The sequence below is a fragment of the Rhinatrema bivittatum genome, chromosome 5, assembly GCF_901001135.1.
Source record: "Rhinatrema bivittatum chromosome 5, aRhiBiv1.1, whole genome shotgun sequence".
Taxonomy (NCBI): Eukaryota; Metazoa; Chordata; class Amphibia; order Gymnophiona; family Rhinatrematidae; genus Rhinatrema; species Rhinatrema bivittatum.
Window position 1 is genome coordinate 51,760,894 of NC_042619.1, and position 24,436 is coordinate 51,785,329.

At 41.5% G+C, this 24,436-nt stretch overlaps 1 protein-coding gene across 1 annotated transcript in view; it reads left to right on the forward strand.

The window, feature by feature from the left end:
- The first annotated feature begins 3,386 nt into the window (after window positions 1-3,386).
- LOC115091949 (high affinity choline transporter 1-like) overlaps window positions 3,387-24,436 on the forward strand; it is a 56,815-nt gene continuing 35,765 nt past the window's right edge. Inside the window, exons 1-4 of the mRNA XM_029602334.1 lie at window positions 3,387-3,693; window positions 13,851-13,964; window positions 17,115-17,270; window positions 19,588-19,736. Coding sequence (XP_029458194.1) covers window positions 3,516-3,693; window positions 13,851-13,964; window positions 17,115-17,270; window positions 19,588-19,736 — 597 coding nt within the window. The 5' untranslated portion in view covers window positions 3,387-3,515. The remainder of the gene's footprint in view (window positions 3,694-13,850; window positions 13,965-17,114; window positions 17,271-19,587; window positions 19,737-24,436) is intronic.

Consider the following 24,436-nt stretch of genomic DNA (forward strand, 5'->3'; position numbering starts at 1 on the left):
CATGTAAACATACACTCTGCATCCACAAATAAGATTGATACAATTGCCTACATGCTAGTAAAATACCTCACCTCAGGCACACACACAGAACCAACCTTCACCAAAGTACAGAAAGACCACACATTATAAATATGGAGATAGAAACTGGAATGGAAAACCAAAAAAAGCCACTCTGCATGCAGTGCAAACCTGGAGAAATGGAAAGAGAAATATAGCACCTAACAGTCCCAGGATCTGCAATAATGCACACAAACTAAGCCGCACAAAGTTACACCTGCATTATGGAACATATAACAATCCTATCTATGAAAAGGCAACACTACAAATATTAAATCAGGTCCTAAACACTAATACACCTCCTATTAGGAAAACAGAACAAGCCAAGCTGCTATAGAGCCCCACACAGAAATAACTGTAAAACTATATTAATAAATGTTTCAAAACAGCTGATGAACAGAATAACATCCAACAAAACTCATAAAAATTTTTAAACATTGTCCAAATATCAATAAAATATTTCAAAACAGCAGACACATCACATAATACTCAATAATTAAAATGGCAGTCAATCAAGAAAAATAAACTTAAAATGCCACTTTTACTTACCACCTCCAGCAACTCTCCTACTCCTTTCCCTTGAAAGCACATACCAGGAGCAGCAGCTCTGTCTCTCACACACACACCCCAGTCACCTCCCTGCCCAGTCTCTGTCTCACACACACCCCAGTCACACCCCACACACCCCCCAGTCACCCTCCCTGCCCAGTCTCTGTCTCACACACACCCCAGTCACCCTTCCTGCCCAGTCTCTGTCTCACACACACCCCAGTCACCTCCCTGCCCAGTCTCTGTCTCACACACACCCCAGTCACACCCCACACACACCCCAGTCACCCTCCCTGCCCAGTCTCTGTCTCACACACACCCCAGTCACCCTTCCTGCCCAGTCTCTGTCTCACACACACCCCAGTCACACCCCACACACACCCCAGTCACCCTCCCTGCCCAGTCTCTGTCTCACACACACCCCAGTCACCCTTCCTGCCCAGTCTCTGTCTCACACACACCCCAGTCACCCTTCCTGCCCAGTCTCTGTCTCACACACACTCCAGTCACCTCCCTGCCCAGTCTCTGTCTCACACACACCCCAGTCACACCCCACACACACCCCAGTCACCCTCCCTGCCCAGTCTCTGTCTCACACACACCCCAGTCACCCTTCCTGCCCAGTCTCTGTCTCACACACACCCCAGTCACCCTTCCTGCCCAGTCTCTGTCTCACACACACCCCAGTCACCTCCCTGCCCAGTCTCTGTCTCACACACACCCCAGTCACCCTTCCTGCCCAGTCTCTGTCTCACACACACCCCAGTCACACCCCACACACACCCCAGTCACCCTCCCTGCCCAGTCTCTGTCTCACACACACCCCAGTCACACCCCACACACACCCCAGTCACCCTCCCTGCCCAGTCTCTGTCTCACACACACCCCAGTCACCCTTCCTGCCCAGTCTCTGTCTCACACACACCCCAGTCACCTCCCTGCCCAGTCTCTGTCTCACACACACCCCAGTCACCCTTCCTGCCCAGTCTCTGTCTCACACACACCCCAGTCACCTCCCTACCCTGCATTTCCAGCCCGTGGCTTGAACACTGCCACTCCTCCCACCCTGATGACCCCCTTCTTCCTGCCGCACCAGCCAATCAGAGGCTTCCTCCTTCCACTGGCAGGAAGAAGGCTTCCGATTGGCCCGCGGGGGCAGGTAGAAGGGAGGAGGTTTCCTATTGGCCCACGGGGGCAGGAAGAAGGGAGGAGGTTTTCCATTGGCCCACCGGGGCAGGAAGAAGATAGGAGGTTTCCCATTGGCCCACGGGGGCAGGAAGAAGATAGGAGGTTTCCCATTGGCCTGCGGGGGCAGGAAGAATGTAAAGGGAAGTATTACTGGGGCTGTGGGACACCGGGAGCCGCAACACACCAGCTGATTTTATTTTTTTTTCTCCCTTGGGTGCCTGCTGATGCTGCCTGCTTTTATTGGCTGCAGTGTCTTGCAAAGAAATTTGGGTGGGCCTGAATGGAAAGTGGGTGGGCCACTGCCCACCCAGGCCCACCCGTAGCTACGCCACTGGTCACAACCGCAATCCTCACATCAGTCAGAGAAAGAGCAACCTCAATAGCGGAACCTCAACCTGTGAACTCATTACCTTAATTCCTAAGGTTACAAAATGACAATATACTATTCAAAAAAAACCCTCAAAACATGGCTACTTCAACAAACTTACAAAGAAGGCATTGGTTAGCATACCCTTCCAAACAAACAATCAAGAACTCTACTCAATTCCTCCCATCCAAAGACACATTCACAAATACAGCAATCCCCTCTGAAACCACCAGCCTATACAATCAATCAATACATTGAAGATAACAAACTACATGCACCTAAAACTACTGACAAGAGAATGTTAACAAGGTTAAACCACACACATGAAGATAAGAGTCTCTTCGCACTTAAATCATGGTGCAGAAAATATAAACATTATAAACACTGTCACCATGCCACTGTTAGTAAGGTTAATCATTACAACCTGTATCTTTTAATGCATAATATGAACTGTAATATAAGAAGAACAAAGTTATGAACTATAATATAAGACAATCAAGGTTAATTATTATGTTACTACTGACGATATTATTGTTAGAAAAGTTAAACGTAAATAAACTGTTAGTAAAGTTAAAAGTTAAACTGTATCTGTTAATGCACTATATTAATGTCATGACCTTTAATGTAAGACTTGTTTTACTTATAAACCAGAGTGAAGGCTTGCTCCAAACTTCGGTATATAAAAGCACACAAATAAATAAATAAAATAAATAATTGGACTCACCAATATAGAGACATAAAGTTTAAGCTTTCATCCACAGAAAAGAGTCTTATACTATGCCTTGGGCCTTGGAGATCTATCCTCCCCTCCAGAGAACCCACACAAGGGCTTGTGGGACTGTGTATGGACTAAGCTCTAGTACTGAGTGTGCTCAGCTCACTGCCTTCCTAACGACACCTAGAAGAAGGGCGACATGTATCTTCCCAGTTGTTGAAATGGTACCCATTTTCTTCCGTGACTCCTAACATTCTGCATGTTCTAGATGTGTTCCCATTAAGCAGATAAACATATTTAAGAACAAATATAATTTCCGCATGTACTCTGTCTTTAGACAGCAGGTTGCCAGCAAAAGAACGACCCCCTGCTCCTCTTAGATCAGAGTTAAGATGCAGGGACTGCAGCACAGAGCCAAGCTCCTCCCTGTTCAGCAATAAAGGGCTAGAAAGAGGGGAATTGCTAAGAACAGAGCTGCTTAAAAGTGCAGCAAGTCAGAGTAAACTGATTGCTCCCGAGGAAACGCTCGCATAGAAAAAATGGAATGCTTTTGCAAGCAGGTGATTTTTGGCCACACATAAAACCCTTCATCCCTGCCTGACCGATTGGAACCAAGTTATCGGAAACACTGGCAGAAAAATGGCTCTTAACATCCCCGGCCTGATAGCTGTGATTGTTTTTTATGCATTAATCTTAGCGACTGGGATTTGGGCTGCTTGGAAAACCAAAAAGGAAGAGAAGAAAGGAAACCAAACAGAAGTAGCCATAGTGGGAGGCAGGAACATGAGTTTCTTTGTTGTATTGTTCACCACGACGGGTAAGTTTGTTTCTTCAGACCATTTTACTTTTTTAGCTCCTAATCAAAGCCCCTCAAATACCTTAAGAAAACTGCCGGGAAGAATAGTATTTTAGTTTATTAAACTCTTTACAATGATTGGAACTTGTTAGCTTCTTAGTGATTTATGCAACTGATATATATATATATGTGTTCTGCTGTTTTCCTATCAAAATGATATCTGTACTCTGCTGCCCAGACCTTTTCTCCTGGACCTCATTGGAGACAAGATGTTTTGCCTTAATCTGTCTTTCCTGATCAACAAAGTTAAAATAAAATAAACTACTTAGAAAAAACAAACAAACCCCTATGAAGCTTTTCCCACTTTTGTACTCGGTGGAATTTTCTCCTTTGCGCCTGTGCCACATCTTTGTCTATTATGTATTATGTGGCACGTGAACGAATTTGCAGTGGGATGTGAGTGCAGTCTCTAGAGGACTGCTTGCTATAGCATCCTCTTAGGGTCAGGGTTCTTTTATATCTGAATGGTGAGCATCTAATGGGTTTCTGTCTTGGAAGTTCCTAGAAAAGGTAATTAATCTAGGTGGAGGAGGTTACCCCTTTTGTTATTGGGATCACCACCAAGGCTACATGTGCCTTGGGGATATGAATACGGTATGTCCTGGGATACACGCCAAACACAAATGGAGTGTGTGTGGAGTTGTCCAGTAACAGTGACGATCCCCAAGAAGGAAGAGTTTGTTCTGGGAAGGTTCAGGCTTCTTATTTAAACTGAATGGGCTGTCGAAAGGCTCCTCAGATCTGTTCTGACAGGAACAGATCAGTTTGGAAGAGAGCACAATGTTTCTCTGTGCAGTGGTGTTCTCGTGAAAGGATCTAAAAATAGGAGTAGAAAAAGAGAGCCAGAGAGATGTTTAGGAAGAGGAGACTGGCTGGTGAATTTGAACTTTTCTTCTTGGTGATGCCTGAAATAAGAACAACTTGTAAAAGTCAAAGAAATCCCATTCTAGCCCCTTTGTGGGTAAGCTTCTCTCTCTCATCCAGCTCTCTCCCAAAGGATTTTCTTTGATAAATGGAAATTTAAAGAAGGAAGCCTGAGTAAGAGCTCATGGGGAATGAGTTGTTATGGAGCTCTGAATTTTGGCATTTGTTCACTGCCTTCTGGGAGGAAATTTTTTTAAAGTGTGAAAGAGAAATTTTGTTTTGGACAGACCTCTCATACAGGGCAGATAGAGAAGTCAATCAACTCTGACTTGTCAGAGAATATTCTGGTAGCATTTCTTATTTGTTATATTTATAAACACCTTCCTTACATACAGTCTACCCCAAAATGGTTCACAAAGCACGGGAATACAATAAACAACAATATACCGTAAAAATAACACATACAAATATCATAAATAAAATACATTATAAAATACATCAGATGTACAAATGCATCAAAAATACAATAAACAAACATTAATAGATAGGACCATAGCTTGAACCTACCCCACTTTCACTGAGGCAAGAGTTTCTTCCCCAACCATTCAAACATTAACTAATAAAAAAATGACTTTAATATCCACTAACTGACTCTGCATCCCCAAACAATTACCCACCCTCCAATCACTCTGAAGGCTTCTTTACATAGAGTTTCATAGGCTTAAGAGTATATTCGCCTGTGTATATGAGAATACTCTACAAATCTCTTTCAACTATACACAAATCTATCTACAAAAACTCACAACTCGATCTCAGGATACCACTGCAATTACATTCATCATCCCGCCCATTGAGATCGGCACAAAAAGGCTCGCTAAAAGCCCCCTCAATCAAAATATCCTCAAACAATAGAGCCTTCTCCACAGCGGGCCCCAAACAATGGAACTCTCTCCCTTCAGACCTTAGGCTCGAACAATGCCCAATAATCTTCAAAAAAAGACTCAAGACTTGGCTTTTCACCCAAGCATTCGACTGATTTTGACTTCACTATCACTCTCCCGTCTTGGGCAACACATCATGTATTCTACCACCTTATTTCCCCTGAACAAACACAATCTCTTCCTGCCCAAGTCTGACTACTTGTCACTCTACCGTTCCGAATTGCTAGTATGCTAGATTTCATTAAGTTAAATGTTGTTTCTCCTAATGCTTTAAGCAATTCAAGTTAATTTATTTAACTATTCTCCCAGTTCTGCTTTTCCTTGTTACATGTAAGACACTTGTGTTATGTCATCCCAAAGTTATATGTAAACTGGAGTGATTGGTAACATTGTTACCAGAACCTCGGTATATAAAAAATGTTAAATAAATAAATAATAAATAAGGATACGTACACATACTAACACACATACACTAATTACCTTGAATTACTTTTCACCTGGTTTATTAACACAAGATGCCTCTTTCCATTGATCTGCTAACCTTTGTCACATGTTAATGATCTGGCAGGGAAGAAAATCTCAGTGTTACAACTGGGTGGGGGGAAGACTACACACATGCAAAGATACAGTAGCTCTTAGTTTTGTAAAGATTAGCGGTGTCCTCTGTCTTCTTTATGTGCTTTTTCATTAATATCCTCGGCTTCTTTGGAAGCAAGTGTTACTCCATAGCTTCAATGAGGTATAATCTTCATAGGCACTGTTGCATCTCTTCTGAACTAAATACCCCCTTGAAAGCCAGTTGCAGCATGTTCCTTAGGATGGGTCATAGGTTCCCATCCTTTCCTCTGAGCCTAAGATTTCAGAAGGGTTATAGTCAGGCCACAGCATTTCCTTTTACAGCTGGATATTTCATTTTTAAATACTTCTGCCATGTCTGATGCCATAAAATGTAACACTTTCTTCCAAAACCTATGGATCTGTGGCCTGTGCCAAAAGCATATGTATATAACTACCTTACACCTCACAGCCTTCCAACATTCATTTGTTAGAGCCTCTCAAAAAGTTTAAAGCCTAGATGGTGTAAGTTAAGTCCTATGAATAATTCAGAGAGAGAAGTACGAGATAGTGACTCTAAGGTGATCATGTCTCCACATATTCAATGTCTCTAAGCCCTGTTTGTCAAATATGACCTCCAAGCCCCTTTCTCAGTCCCTCCTCACTTTATCAAAACCTGTTTCATAGCCCTTTAGGAAACAATACCCTCTTGAAATAGCTTTAGGCACAAAAATCTCAGCGGCTTATGAACTTATTTAAAACTTTTATTGACCATGAATGTATGCCTCTCACTTACTTTTTTTTTTTATCATGGAGACTGCCTTTTATCTGCATATATTTTCAAAACTATGTCCACCTTAGGTTAAACTCTGTTTGCAATTCAGAAAAGGTCTTCAGTCTACTATTAATCAACAACTAATATAATCTAAGCCCTTTCTTCTCCCACTGTTGCCAGTGGAAGGATTTTTATCAGTGAACACCTTTGGATCTTGCCATCATGGTGCTGCTAATGATTTTCGGGGCATTGGCTTAGGTAGTTAATGAACTTTATGTTGCAATAATCAAGAAGATTTTAAGATAGAACTTGAAGTTGACACTACCACTACCAGATCTTGATATGGAATATCTAACAAGTTCTTGTTCAATAATTGCCCAGTCTGGCCTTTTTCCAAAAGCAAATTAGTCCATGAGTACATAACCAATGGAGAGTCTTAATGATAAAGCTGAACATTTGAATTTCACAAACACAGATTTTGTCCAAATGGGAAGAACTAGAAGACTGGGAGAAAATGCTTGAGGTGGAACAACAGTGGGCCAAACTGAAAGGAGCTATTACAAAGGCAACAAATCTATATAATAGAAAAGTAAACAAGAGTAAGAGGAAAAAGAAACCAATCTGCTTCTCTAAGGAAGTGGCTGAAAAAATAAAGGCAAAAAGAATAATATTCAAGAAGTATGAAGGATCTCAAAAAGAGGAACACAGGGAAGAATATCTGATGAAGCTGAGGGAGATGAAGAAAAATCAGGAAAGCAAAAGGTCAAGCAGAAGAAAGGATTACAAAAAAAAGTAAAGTGAGGCAACAAAACATTTTGCAGATATGTCAGAGAAAGAAGGAAGGTCCAAAGTGGTATAGTGAAATTGAAAGGTAACAAGAAGCAATGTCTGGAGAGAGATGAAAAAATGGCAGAAATATTAAATACTTCAGTTCTGTGTTCACAAAAGAAGACCCTGGAGAAGAACAGTTGCTGGTAGACAAGATCATAGATGGGGATGGGGTAGACGAAACTCCATTTATGGAACAGAATATGTGAGAAGAGCTAGGCAAACAAAGTGGATAAGGCCATGAGGCCAGATGAGGTACATCCCAAGATACTGAGGGATCTCAGAGATGTGCTGGTGGGTCCGCTGAAGGACCTGTTCAATAGATCCCTGGAAACAGGAGTAGTGCTGCAAGATTGGAGAAAAGCGGTGGTGGTCCCACTTCACAAGCATGGTAGCAGAGAGGAGGCTGGAAACCATAGACGAGTTAGCCTCACATTGGTGGTGGAAAAATTAATGGAGATACTGCTGAAGGATAAGATAATGAACTAGCTACAACCTGGTAGGTTGTTGGATCAGAGGCAGCATGAATTCACCAGTGGAAGATCCTGTCAGACAAATCTGATTAATTTTTTTGATTGGGTGAATAGAGAATTGGATTGAGAAAGAGTGCTTGATGTGACCTACTTGGATTTCAGCAAAGCTTTTGATACAGTCCCACATAGGAGGCTTGTGAATAAAATGAGAAGCTTGGGAACAAGCACCAAGGTGGTGGCATGGATTAAAAACTGGTTGATCGATAGGAGACAGCGAGTAATGGTACATGGAACCTACTCTTAAGAGAGAGCTGTGTTAAGTGGAGTGCCACAGGCAGGGGCGGATTGTAGGAAAGTAGTAGCCCGGGGGATTTTTCTCCATCTGGCCCATGGGTACCCAATTACACATACAATATAATCTACATATATATGCACCAGTGGTGGATTGCAGGAAAATATAGGCCTGGGGGATTTTTTCAAAACCAGCCCTTTCCCTGCAGCACATATGTCAACAGCTCCCAAAAGCACGCCATGTTAATTCTGGATCCTGATGGAATTGAGCTAAAATATCTCCAAAATAAACGTCTTGTGAGGTAAAAATATTACTTACAACATGTATATTATACTTGTATGGAGTGCTGGAAAACCCTGCAAAAAAATAAAAAAGACCCTTGGAATTGGTATTAGGTCTATTGTAATGTGCGTTGGGTATGAGCTTTGCCCTCAGAAAGCCACAAGTAAACTGGATTACAATTTCAATACAGTAAATCTCCATATCAAAACTGCAATAACTGCCAGCACACAAACACTAACAACCCTACTTATGAAAATGCAACTCTGTGATCATTACACCAGACCCTAAAAAGCCAATACACCTACTGTTAGGAAAACAGAAAAATCCAAACTGCTACAGATCCCTACACAAAACCTCCACACTAGCAGAATACATCAGTCACACACGCAAAATACAAACAGACCCTCACAAAAATGCAGAATAAAGTAACCATAAAGTATTATTACAAACATTCAGACAAAAATTGAACTGTTAACCGGAACAGGCCAGACTATTGTGCAGTGCAACAATGGAAAAACAGAAACATTACAATTCCTGAAAAAACATCAAAATCAGTAAATATAAAGGATCAATAGAAGCAAAACCGTACTAATAAAAAGAATATTTCAAAACAGCTGACAAATAGAACAACATCTAATAATTGAAAACTCATATACATTTTCCAGACCAATAAAATATTTCAAACACTATGCAATACTTAAAACTTTAAAAGGATAAAAAAAATCCCTGGTTGTTCATACCTGGAATCTTTTGATTTCCAGATGCCCTGAGATTGTTGTGGATAAGCAGGGGCGAGGTGAGGGGTTGTTCCTCCCATTCTCTCTCTCTCATATAAACTCGCATGCTCAATCATAGAACATGCTCTCACATATACAGACACAAACTCTTCTTCTATGTTTCATTTAACCCCGTTTGGCGTGTCTTAAGGGTTGGTCTCGATCTGGGCGAGCACATAAACAACATGAGACACTTTTGCTTTTCCAGCTGTTTTATTACAAACTTTATAATATTGCTCTTGCATCATGTATTATATGCCATTGACGTAATGTTTTGAACAACTTACCTACTTTCCACACTCCATTATATTGCTATTATGATCGTGTTTTTGTTTTTATGAGGTATATGTTTGACGAAGAGAAGGGAGGGGGAGGGGGGATTTGGGGGGGGGGGTTTACTTCATGAAAAACCAACTGACATATTTGTTTGTATACTATTACATTGTTTACTCAGTTAATAAAACTTTACATTAAAAAAAAAAAAAAAAAAAGGGCAAAAAGCAACTATCCTTGGTTTGACTTATCAGATTCTGACCCCAGCTTGGACCTTGACTATCCCTTGACTGAAGACTGGACCTGACTTTCTGCTTTGGACCCAACCTTGTCTTGTCTGCTGCCTGTCCCAACCTCTTGCCTCTCTTCTGGTACCTGCTGTCTACTGCCCACCAAGACCCTCACCTGGTCTTGGAATCTCATTCTATCGACTGCCCTAGGGATTCATCAAAGACCTACTGACTGCCAGAACCCAAGGGCTAAACCTGCAGGGGTGGTGGCTGGTATAGGCAAAGGTCCAGTCTGCTCTGCTGCAAAGCATGTCTGCCAGCTGTTGGTATGGGCTCAGCAGGTCCACCTGCTAGGTGGCACCAACCACACCACAGCACCAAGGGTACACTACCATCGGATACATTACAATCATTTTATGGCTGATATTCACAGAACCTGACTTTCTTTTTTCATTAATAGCTCAACCACTGATGTTTGCACTAGAATAGGATCCTTATTTCTGTTTTCATTTTTTAATGCTTTTTCCAACTAAAAGCAGAAGTTAATTAATAGCATAGGCATATGCCGTGTAGCGCTATAGAAATATTAAGTAGTATTAGATGCCATTTTTTCTGTTAATTAATACTTCTGCTACATATATTTTTTTTCCTCAGGTACTGATTTTAAACTGAATTTATATAAAGGGCTTGTTGGTAGGGTCCAGCCAGAACACACGTCTTGAAATTGTTCTTATGATTTAAGATTACCATTATCATTCTGTTCTATTTCCATCTTGAATACTTTGCATATTCTGGCATTGGGTGCCTTTCCTTTCATCAGACATTTGAAAGCAAATCTCAACAGGACATACTGTAGATTTCCATCACTTGAAGACTGATATTTAATGTACTCTTACCAACTTGTCCATACAATCACCAAGGATATATAATACACTATCAGGCAGAGATAGATAAAAAAGCACCAAAATTTAGGACTCCTGATAAAAACAGAATATAAAGTGTCATTTTTAACCATTTTTCTGTGTAATTATTACAGCACAAGTAAAGAGAACTAATAATGTTACTGAACATTTATTTATTATTTTTATATACCAACATTCGATCTGAGATATCACATCGGTTTACATTCAGCAAGCTGTACTTCCTTTGTCTCACTGAACAAGACACACAGTATAAACATTATTTTGTATGTTTAATAACTTGTATATTCTTTGTCTTACTTTATTGGTACAAAAATTGTCATCACCTTCTTCAGTTATTTGTTGGAAGGGATTCTGTATCATTAGTTTCTCTAGCTGTCCATTAGTTTTCCTTTCTTTTATAGACATTTGAAAACCTGCCATTCCAAACTTAAATACCTACAGTACCTGACTGTAATCTGCTTTGAAGTGCTGAAAAAAGTTCAAAAAGTAGAATATAAAAAAAAAAATCTAAAATCTAAATCTTAAAGTTGACTATATGCAGGGAATGCAAATCACAAGCCTAATCTCAAAGTCTTGGATTCCTATTTCCCTAAATTAATCTCCAAGCTAATTATCTATAATTGTAATATACGAATGGGCTAATACTTAGAGGACCCCCACTTCCAAAGTTCTGTAACCATGCACAAATCAATTATAGGCTATGTCACCACACCCTTTACAATAACTCTATCAGCTCCAGTCTATCACTTAAATTTTGGGTGAATTCCTATTTTTAACAAAGCTTACTACTTAAAGTTGTTACCCTTAAGTTGCTACCCCATCTAAGATTTCTATCACTTGAAGTTTAGCTCCTTAAGAAGTCTGGCCAAATTGAAGTCTTTAGCAGGGCATGTCGCTGTGTTGCCACGACTCTGCAATGTCGTGTGCTCCTAGCACTTCCTGTTGCCATTGCAATCTTCTTGGTTTAGACTTCTGTACTGATAATTCTGAATGCAGTCATCATTGGTATCTGGATCATAAGTGGCTGATGTCAGGTGTTAGGTCTTTTCATTGGTTAGCCAGTTCATAGACATCTGAATTATTGGCCTTCCAGATATCTCATGAGCCTTATGACAATCAGAGGATCACTCTGCAATGTCAGCAAGTTGTTACCAATTGGCTAGAGTTTATTTTAAATCTGATTGGATGGCAAGGCTTTCTATGACAAACCTTAATTGTAATCTTGATCTGTTTAACAAAATGTCCAGAGTACTTTCCTGAGTTTATATCTGCAGTTATTTGTTTGGCTATCTTTTAGTACTGTGTTGAAATCTTGTACAAGTTGCTTTTTTCTCGGCTTTATGCTGGCAAATCATACCCTGCTATAATATTTTTGGATATCTATAGCAGTTATTTATTTATTTATTTAAAGTAATTTATTTCCCACCCATCCTACGTGCAGAGCGGGGTACGATATGAACATACACAATCAAACTCAGATTCATCTTACTGACGCATTCTAATCCTCCTCTTCAGTTTCCTACTTTTGTTTCTAATTTCTGAGCTAGGAGGAAATGGCCCAGGGAATTTGTGTCCCTATCTCACAGCATATATCTGTAGGCAGAAGTTAATTGTCTTTCTCTATGAAATGGATTCAGTTTATATAAGTTTAGAAAAGCAAAATAAAATATAGTAGAAATAAAAGTATATATCTTGCAAAGGGTCCTTGCATGTATACTTTACAATGGCAGAAAAAATGGTCCATCTAGTCTGCCCAGCAATTTTCTTATGGTAGTAACTGCTGCTCCTTGCAGGTTACCCCCATGTTTCTGTTAAGTACTAGATGACTAGACTAAGCTGTTGGACATCCTTAAGATCCATATAAAGGGCCGGATTTTAAGAGTTAGGCGCAGGCATAGATTTGTGCGCGCAACCCGGCGCACACAAATCTACGCCCGATTTTATAACATGCGCGCGCATGTTATAAAATCCGGGGTCGGCGGGCGCAAGGAGGTGCACGCTTGTGCACCTTGTGCGCGCCGAGCCCTAGGGGAGCCCCGATGGCTTTCCTCATTCCCTCCAAGGCTGCTCCGAAATCGGAGAGGCCTCAAAAGGAACTTTCCTTCTGCCCCCCCCAACCTTCCCCTCCCTTCCCCTACCTAACCCGCCCCCCCCCCCCAGCCCTACCTAAACCCCCCTCACCTTTGTTAAAGAAGTTGCACCTGCCGGCCAAGTGGCCCAATGGAGCCCTCTGGCCCCGCCCCTTTTTTCAAGCCCCGGGACATACACGCATCCCGGGGCTTGTGCGCATCGCCGGGCCTATGCAAAACAGGCTCGGCGCACGCAGGAGCGGATTTAAAAGGGCTATGCGCCTAACCCTTTTAAAATCCGTCCCAAGGCATTTTATGCCATAGTATCCCGATTACCTCTAGCTGCCCATGAGGAAAGTTCTGCAAAGAATCATTTCCCTTTTTTAGTGTAAGCAGGGAATTTGCTAACAGGGTCTGAAATCCAGTAGCTTGTAAATCACTTGCATCGTATTCTACAAGTTTTATTGTTTCAAAATAAGTCTCAAATGCTGCATCCTGCTGCTGAAACTGATTTTTTAAAGCATTAACATTGATGCTCTTTGATAGATCAAACTGTCCATATTTTGGAAAGAAAAAGACATAAAAAGTCAAAATAAATGAAAACAACTGGCACAAAATAAAGTTAACTAATGCTGCTGCATCAAAAGTAGTTAAATAAAATTTATGAATGAGTTGTGCAACACAATATACATGCGACTTCATGTGGAGGTCTGAATGTCGTTCTTCTCTACCTCTCCTCTGCTGTAAAATCACTATACGTGCTGGGGAAAAATGTTTAAGAGAACATTGGTGCTGAATAACCTTACTCCTGTTATCTGCTTCCTTTCTACTGTACAGCAACATGGATTGGAGGAGCTTACATCAATGGTACAGCTGAGATTGTGTATCTTCCCACTAGAGGATTGGCTTGGGTCCAGGCTCCGCTTGGATTTCTTTCAGCCTTTATTATTGGTAAGTAAATGAATATGTAAATCCAGACTTACTAAGCTCTCTCTCTCTTCATATATATATATATATTTATAAACACACACGGCAGTCATGCAAAATATAAAGTGTTTGGGAAGATTATTCAAAAGAAACAAAAAACCCCCACTTATGCTAAATATATTCTCACATATATCTATATCGCCTCAATACATAGTATGTAAATCAACTCCCCTAAAGATTTTTATTCTTTCACATAGAAAATAATTGTAAAATTTTTTTTTTTTACAAAAATATCACTTAAATACCTTAAGGGGTAGATAAAAAAAAAAACAACGCATGGGCGTCCATGTGCACACGCTTCATAGCACACACATATGGACGCACGACTTTATAACATGCGCGTGCTGGCGCATGCATGTTATAAAATTCGGGGTCGGCGTTTGCAAGGGGGGAACAATTTAGCAAATTCACACGGCGACACATCAGGGCCTTCTCCAGTTCCCTCTGGATAAGTATGCCTGCCTGCCCTGACCTTTGACCTCCTCCTGGACTTGTCTGTTTGCTGCCGGCCCCGGCCCTGGCCTCTGAATGATGAATGCAAAGGCGACAGCAAATAAGCAGAATCCAGAAGACGGGTTGAAGATCGGGGCTGGCAGCAAACAGACAAGTCCAGGAGAAGGTCAAAGGTCAGGGCAGGCAGCGAAGAGAGCAGAGTCCAGAAAGCAGGCAGAAGGTCAGGGCAGGCAGAAGACAATCCGAAGTCAGTGGAACATACCGAGGTCAAGCCAGAGAATCAGTCCAAGGAACAGGGGGCACGGATTCAGGAACAAGAACACAGAATCAGGATCAGGAACTCGGAGTTTAGGGGCCAGTTTTTCATGTAGAGTGAGATGTATGAACAACACAGTACACCTTGGTGAAGATTTGACATCATTTGGAGTGAGGAAAGTCTTGCAAAGATGAAATTTTGAACCAAGTTATCTCACCCTAGCTTGATGGTACCCTGTTATAGAATTCAAGAAGTTTCATGCCTCTCACCCAAAGAAGCCCAAACCCTTGGGAAGGGGGCTTAGAGGAGGGGGTACTGTTGTGATCAAAAAGTCACAGGTCAAAAGGTCACAGGTCAAAAGGTCTAAGCCGGCCCCGGTACCCAAGGGCTCAACCTGCGGTGAACAAGGGTTGGTATTGGTGAAAGTCCTGTTGTGTCTCTGCATCACCTCGATGACGAGGACCTGCAGGGGGACCTCCTTCTGCAGGTGGCGTCAACCTTGCCTCAGCCCAAGGGTCCACTCTGCGCAATACGAACCTTCTGCCTTGCATCCGCCCCCCCCTCCTAGGGGGGGACCCTCATTCACTCAGACAGGCCCCCTCTTTTGCACACATTTAGGTTCCTTGTCTCATTCACACATGAACCCTTACACAGACTCCCTCCCTCTCTCTAACACCATTGCTCTCTCATACACACACAATCTCTCTCACTCATATACACACACACAGACACACACACACACACAAGCAGGCACTTCTCGTGTCCCGTTGAGACTCTGTTTCTTGTGGCCATGAGCAGGATGGGCACTGCTCATGGCCCACCAAGTGTCTGCATCTCTTGGATGCGAGCAGGATGGGTGCTGCTCGTGGCCCGCCAAGTCTCTGCCACTCATGGCAGGAGTCTCTACTCCTCTTGGCCATGAGTTGGATGGGCTCAGCTTGTGGCCTACATCACTGCTCATTGCCGCCCCCTAATGGCTGGCGCCCTAGGCGACTGCCGAGTTCGCCTATTGGGATGTGCCGGCCCTGGTTATGTCATTTAGGCAAGGGAAGCATGGTGATCTTGGTATCCCTTGATATTTCTGCCACCTCCGACACAGTCAGCCATTCTGTTCTTTTAGATAGGCAATACTCGTTGGGTAGGGGAGAAAATGTGATGAAATGGTTCTGTTCATATTTATCTAGTAGGCAGTAGAAGATAAAAGTTGGTTGGTCGTGATCTTCTTGGAGGCTTGGTGCATATGGGAGCTCTGCAGGGGTCTATTCTTTAACATGTATTTACTTTATAGGTATACCATGCTTCCCACTTATAACATTAATTTCAAATGTTTCCTGCGCATGCTTCTTTGGCTTCTACTATTGATTCCCTTTGAGTGTAAACTGTTCTAATTCCTCTGAGCATTTAGATTCATTGTAATCTGCCATAAAACCAATTTTGGGACAAGGCAGAATATCAAATGTTCATAAATAAATAAGTTAGCAAGTGGCTGTTATGTAATAATCTCCACTTAAATCTCATTAAGTCAGTTGCTATACAGCTTCTATCCTCAGGGAGTTGGTAAACCTTGCTATTGATGGCTTGCCCCTTCCTTTTGTTGAAACCGTTCGGGATTTGGGTTTTCTTCTGCGCTCCCAATTATCACTGAAGCCACAGCTAAATGCTGTTATCAAAGTGGGATTTTTAAAGTTGTGTATGGGCCATCCTCTGAAATTTATTTTACCCACAGAGGACTTTTGTACTATAATACAAGCATGCATTTTGGCTACAGTTGATTACTCTAATTCCCTTTATATAGGCCTTCCTTAATATTCTGCAAAGGCTTTACAGTTATAACAAAATTCAGCAGCTCAGCTAGTTACTGTTTGCCCTGTGAGGGACTAAATTACGCCAATTTTGAGGCAGTTGCACTGGCTGCTGGTACAACATTGAGTGCTTTTTAAATGATTTGTCATTGGTTTTTAAAATTCTCCAGGGTCGGGTCCCCCATTTCTTGTTCGTCACATACCCTGCACTCTTCTGAACAACAGTTATTATGTGCTCCGCCTAACAAGATGCTGCATCTTCCGTCTACACGGAGTCGGGCTTTTTCAGTAATGGGATTAATCTCCCTCAGGAGATTCGCAGTCTTTCAAACTTTAAATTAGTTCATGTAAAATTAAAAGTGCACCTGTTTTGGTTGACTTTTCCTGTATTTGTATATAATTTTATTTGGTTTGATATTGGTTATACAGATGTTTTGTACTGTTTTATATGTTTACTTATATTTCTGTTTACAGTGAGATCCACTTAGTATGGGCTTCACAATATAAGTGGAATATTAAAGCTTTTAGATGAATAAATGATTGTGCTTATGAAATACTATATAGAAAGCCTAAAAAGCCTCTTTTAATTTGCTTTCCTACCAGGGGGCCTCTTTTTTGCAGAGCCCATGAGATCTAAGAAATATGTGACTATGATGGACCCTCTGCAAGAAGCTTATGGGAACACAATGGGAAGTATTCTTTTCATTCCACCACTGCTAGGAGATTTATTTTGGTTTGCTGCTATTCTTGCTTCATTAGGTAAATAATAAATCTGCCAGAGACATCTGGATATGAATAACATTGGGTAACAATAGAAAAATCTCTTGGTTACATTGAATATGCCAGACCACTAACATTTAATATGAAGGGAGGCTATATCCTTGAGACCTGCCACCCCCCGCCCCAACCCAAGGACTCTCTCTCTCCCCCCACTGAACTGCAAAAAAAATCCTTCTTTGTGGACCACAGACCCTGCATTCCACTCCATAAACTCCCAGTCTAACAAACTGGCTAGCAATCACCTCTTCAGCCAGACCTATAGTCAAAGCCCCTCTGGAGACTGGTCAATGCCCTCCACCCTGATCCATAGTCAAGGCCCCTCTAGGGACCCAATTCTCCCTGAACTAACCAAGAAATCCCTCCATGGATCCACGACATCCCCCATCTAACAAAAGGTTCCCTCTGGGGTCCAGATATGATCCCCTCCACCTCCAATCCTTTCAAGAGGCCCCTCTAGGGCATTTAGATGTGACCCCACTAGTCTCTGGATCCAACCAAGAAGACTCTCGAGGGGACCACCTGACAAATTCCACATCTCCATCCCATTCCTCTGGAATGTAGACTTACCATTTCGAAGGGAGCTCAATTATGTGCCGGAAGGAAGGAATGGAAAGCTCCTACTGGCTATATCACTGCAAACTGAATGACACCACCCAGTGGTGCTTCTCAGTGTCTAAGGTCACTCAGAGAGGACCTTGACTATGGATGGGGGAAGGGGATAATGATGGCGGTCATCGAAGGGGCTTCTTTTTGATGGAGGGGTGAGCGATAGGAAGGATACCCTACGCTTACTGGCTTTTGTACTTTGGGTTGGTTAGCAAGGGGGATTTTGATGCGCAATGAACGCACACAGTAAAAGGCCCACAGTCCCTTTAGGGACTGTGCATGCATTAGGATGGGTTCCTTAACATTTACACAATTTGCATATTATTAACTTAATGACTAGTCTGCTAAAGGCATTTTTAGTGTGCATGCTAAAACAATTTTAATACAATTTTTTTTTAGTGAGTCCTTTAGAGACTGGACCCTTTGTTTTCCCTGTCTTTGGGGATAATGTAAGAATCCTCTCATCTCAAAAGTTTATCATTCCTACAGTGTCTGCACTGATATGAAGTTGTGGGGGTATCTATTGGAGCTCTCATATTTCAGGAGGAAAGCGGGCCGGATACTGAGGCTAATGTTTGTTTCGCTACCCTTTGAAGCAAAATTCACAGGAGGGTACACTATAACTGTATTTCAGCATCGGGCAGGTGTCCAGGTTTTCCCACATGGTTCCTCTTAGGAGACAGCGTGGACTTGCAGTTCTGCAAGGAACTGATGCATGAAGCCTGGTCCCCTCTCCTTCTATTTATGTGCTGGAGTCTTAGTGCGCAAAGGCTTCCTCCAAGCTGGCCTTGCCATCCTCGCTAGTGGGGAGGGGGGGAGGGGGTTCCTGTCACTTATTCTCAGCTCCTGCACCACTCCCTGCTGCCTCTACCTCTCTGTGCTACTGCTCCCTGCTTCCCATCCCTGCAAAAACACAGCTCATCTGTAAAAAGAAGGCACCCATGCGCTTACACGTGCTCTGTGTGCTTAGGAAACCATGATGGGCCCATTGGGCTGCATTAACAAATACCACTCATCCCCACTTTAGCAGCCTCAACATTTATTGCAAATGCCTGGGGGGGACAGTTTTGAATATTTATTTATTTATTTATTTATTTATTTATTTGGATGTATTACCTGCCTTTCTGAACACTGACCAGTAGGGGCGGCAGTTTATAGTTCTAGTCTAGTCTAATGTAATCTTTGTTGCTGCCAGATGTATGTGGGCACTGTGTACCTGCGTCCCTCCTAGAAAATTTTCAAAGGGAAATTGCCCATGCATTGCCCATTTGAAAACTGCTCGCAAGATACGCGGCTTATAAGTTTTTGCAGGCCTTTGCAACTCCTTTTTCTGTGGATGGGCAAATCATGGCATGCAGTTTTGCAAATCAAATCTACGCATGTTGGTTTCCTTCCCTGACCTAAACGCACTCCTGGGAGCGCCTCCTCATGATCTGGCTAAAAGTCCACGCATTGTGAAAGCCACTTACTTGGGGACTTTGCAAACCGCCCTTCGAATGATTTTACACATTTAGTCCTAATCCTTGAAAAATCAATGACAGATGGAGAAGCTGAGAGATTGCCAGAATTTTCTTTGGGATGTGAACCAGTGATTTTAAAAACGAATCCTCTATAACTGGGCAATTAAACCAGGTTTTATTATTTCTCCATTTTAAAATCGCTTTATGCTATTTTTATTGTTTCTATGTAGGAGCGACAGTGAGTATCATTCTAGATGTAACAGGCTATATATCCATCATCATATCTGCCTGTACAGTTATTGTATATACATTACTGGGTGGGCTGTACTCAGTTGCCTACACAGATGTGATCCAACTCCTTTTCATGATAGTCAGTCTGGTAAGAACCATCTTTTTTCTTTGTTTCAGTAAATATAATATTTATACAGTAAAATGTATTTATTTTATAATAAATAAATTGCTATTTCTGCAAAATGCCCAGAGCAATGTACAGTAGAATTCCAATACAATACATGATATTCCATCATTCTAATAATCAGTTATATAAAAACAACAAAATGCATGTAAAAACATATATATAATTATCTTGCTAAAATCATTATCAATTCAGCTGCATAGTAAATTTTCATGAATATAAATATATATCGACAGCAGCTTAAAGTTTATAGAATATCATGATTTCAGCAAAATAATGTTAAATTAACCTAGTTAATCAATGCCAAAAGCAGAGCAAAAATGCCACGTTTTTACATTGCGTCTGAAATCTAAACAGTCATATTCCCGTCTAATCTCACTTGGCACTGAGTCCTACAACTGTGTGGCAATGCCACTGAAAGCACCTCTTCCGAGTCCTAGCTAGTCTCGTCTTCCCTCTTTGGCCCTCTGCTATTGTAGATAGATGAGCATACAATTCTCATGCTTAAACCTAAACCCATCTTCCACCCAACTCTCCTCCATATGTATTTCACCCAGCCTGTCCTCCCTGTTCCAAATACTGTCCTCTATATCTGTCCCAAGCATGCTTAAATTCTTGTTAGAGAAATAATTTGTATTCTGAGACTCTCAACCCACACGTTACTCTTTAGGGCTCTCGGAAAGGTGTTTAGTCGGTACAGAGTCTTGTTCCTACCCCTCTCCTCCATATTACTATCAAGCAGTGCTGCCCTCCACTACTTCCAGGCCTTATCTTCCATTTTGGTTCTTACAAGCCCCATATTTAATTCAACACCCAGACTTTCTATCACGTCATGCCACCAAGTTCTGTGATTGTCCAAACAGCCACCAAAACTAGTGAGGCTGTTGTCCAAAAAATCTGTCCACCCCATGCTCACTGATATTATGATTTTTGACGGTTTGTGTGCATAAATCTTTTATGTGCTTACAATTTGTGGGTGATGTCAGCATATTCTTCAGCTCTTTTAGAATTCTGGGGGGTTCACCATTGGGAACCCATAGCTTTATCCACCCTTGCTTGTGTAAATACTTCAAGTACTTTCACCTCTGTAATGTGATACGTAATTATTTCACATTTATCATTATCAATTTCTATTTTAAGTCTGTCACCTTCCCCTTCTTCTATAAATATCAAGAAAAAGAACTTATTTACGACTTCTGCCATTTGCCTATTCTCCTCTTCATAAATCCCACTTTCCCCCTGTATTCTCCCTTTGGTTTTTCACCTCTCCCTTATATTGCTAAAGAAGTTTTTATTTCCTCATTTTTATCATTCATTTATTTATTTATAATATTTGTTTCCCACTCATCCATGAAACTCAGCAGGGAACAACAGTACATACATAATTATAACATAAAACTAAAATATACAGTACAAATCCCCCCTAAAAAGTAACATAAAAACCATCAAAAAAACCCAATTAAACTACCTACAGCCAACTTCATCCTACCCTGATATCATAATGCAGTACCAGTCAGCCTCAGAAAAATTACCATTCCTCTTAGCAAAGGCCTCAGTGAAGAGAGAGGTTTTTAGTTGCTTCCTAAAACTGAGCAAATCCTATGATGTTTTTAAGGTTTCTGGGAGCTCGTTCCAAAGGAGCAGCCCAGCCACCCCAAAAATACGCTCGCATGATTCTTCCAAGTGCACCTGCTTGACAGAAGGTACGTCTAGCAAATATTTTGTAGATGAATGCAAAGTGTGGGACGGACACTAAACATGTAAATCAGCGGAAGAACGATGAGAAGCAAGACCATGTACAGACCTGAAAACTAAAACCCGTATCTTAAACCTGATATGCTGATGTCCCGGAAGCTAGCACAGGAGATACAGTATATACCAATCACGGCAGGAACATACAAGATTAAGTGAGCCACCAAATTTTGAACTAATTGTAATGCTTTTAAAGAAGATTTTGGAAGACCTAAAGGTAAAGAATTACAGTAATTTAATGTGGACAATATGAGCGACTGGGATACTAGCCTGAAATCTGCAAAACTTAAGAAAAGTTTTAGAAAGCACAGAAGACGGAGTTTAAAGAAAGGGCTTTTAATGACAGTTCATAATTGGGGAAAAGTAAAAAAAAAAAAGTAGAATTTATGACTACCCCAAAATCTCTCATCTGGTGCTTAATGGGGTCTGAAACATCACCATAAACCCAACATGAAAGAGCTTCCACTGAGCCATGATGCAAAAGCAGCAAAACCTTCATTTTTTTCACATTTACTATCAGTTTATTATCAGATAGCCAGCAGTTAATCAAAGACAAACAACTGGAATGTTGTCCAAGGCAACGTCAAAGGAAGGCCTGATAGGGAAAAAGAATTGCACATCATCAGTAAATAGCTTAAAGGTAATATCTAAATGTGACATAATGTCACAAAGAGGTCACAAATAGATGTTAAAAAGGAGGGGTGATGGGCTGAACCCTGAGGGACCCCAAAAGAAAGATGGCACATACTTGAAATAGTGTCCCCAATCACAGCTATGTAAGTGCTGTTTCTCAAAAATGAGGAAAACCAGGAAAGCACTGTGGAGGTAACGCCCAAAGATCATGCTGAGAAAGCAATATAGAATCATCAACTGTATCAAATGCAGCTGACAAATCTAATAAAACATGATGATAACTGACACCGGTGTCAAAATCCCATTGAATGGGGTCAACGTGATGAGGCCGAAAGCCAAATTGGGAGTCATGCGAAATATGATTTATGCCAAGGAAATCCTGCAATTGCTGGAGAACAACCTTGTCTAGCATCTTGGGCAGCATGGGAAGGGAAGAAATGGGATGATAACTGGAGAGCTCATCCGGTGCTAGATTAGGCTTCTTCAAGAATGGGCATTCCATGGCTAATTTTAATCCATTAGAATCCTCCCCTTGACTCATTTGGGCCTTTGCTCTTCTAACTGCCATTTCTGCCACCTTTTCTTTATCCTGATAATTCTATTTTTTCCTACCTGCATTTTATTGCATTTTTTTATTGCTAACATCTTTGCTCTTACTATTTCTGCTACCTTTTTCCAGAACCATATTGATCTCTTTCTCCTTTCCTGTTGTTAACCTGCTTTACTCACTTATTTGACACTTTGTCAATGCTCTCTTTTATGGCTGACCAAAGTTCCTCCATACTCTTCAGCAATCTGGTTCACAATAAGACCTCAGTACTATCACTCATCATCTTGATGAATCAGTCCTCTGATCTCCAAGTCTTAACATGACTCAGTTTAGGTCAGAGTATAATACTGAGACTCACAGTACAGAGATCTCTAAACCCTAAATTTTCCCTTACTATGAGGTCAGTGATACTGTCCCCATTTGTCAGTACTAGATCCATCAGAGCTTCTCCTCGAGTGGGCTTGTTCTCTTCTTGCCTGGGAAATGCCCTATGTAGGGCATCCAAGACTTCCCCACTTCTAGTTGAAGTTGAAGCAGGTAGGCTGAAGTCCCCAAAAGGTAGACTGAAGTCGCTTACAGGCAGGAACTCCCCTATGCACACCATCTTGGTGATGGCTCTTTTCATGTCTGTATCCATCACCTTTCCATGTGCTGGAGGACTGTATAATACTGCCACGTACATAAAAATTCCTCTCAAGTTTTTCTAAGTCATTATTTCAGTGTGTCTCCTTGACCATCTCTTTTCTTCTAAAGTAAATCTTCCCTTAAGTGTCACCATGCTAGAATCATTACTGAATATGACATGGTACACCACCTTGTCATTTGCACTCCTTTGACAAACTAGCAGGTAACGTAATAGATACTTTCTGTTATATTTACTCAAAATTAACTGTGCTGGCAGCAGTGAACTAAAATAGTGGCTAATAGTTACAGAAAACAATTTGTGCATTTTAGCTCTGACCAAACCTTTGGTGGTTGCTCAACAAATTTGCCTCACATTACTTGCTCATATACTAAGCATAGGGTCCAAACCACATGTGCTGAATATAGCAAGAACTGAGTGAAAAAAAATCATAACTTGGCATGACAAATACAAATTCCACCCCATGCTCTCTGACGGTAACTTATAAACAGGCGTGCGGGTGCATCTGTGTGCACGTTCGTCGGTCTGCGCCCAGTGATGCGGCCATTTTATAACAAATACTTGTATATACACACATTATAAAATAGCCTGACTGTGCACACATATGTCTGCAAATTTGGGCACGCCTATGTGCCCAAATCCCGCTTCTACTGCGTAAGTGAGGAATTTTAAAAGACATGTACGCCAACACTATTACCAGTTTTACCAGTTTGTTCCCAGTTTGTCCAGGTATGGAACAGGACTTCCAAACTCCTCTAGTTTCATAGCCTCCCTTCTCCTCTGTTAGCCCCAACCCTTAAAACCCCGCCCATCTGTATGTTTATTTTTTTTTATAACTTGCATGTCATCCATAGCAGAAGTAAAGTTACGTGGCAGGGGACCCTGGCGCGCACCTGTGCACGTATTTGTGCGCAGATTTCAATGTGAAATCCAGGAACGCCCATGCGCCGCCCAAACCTCACCAGTGCATCTTTCATGGAATTTTTCATTTGTGTGTAGCGGCAAGTATGTGTGTACTCGGGCGGCTTTTAAAATCCAGCTTGTGCACCTATCTCCCATTTTGGTGTGCATCAGGCTTTTAAAATT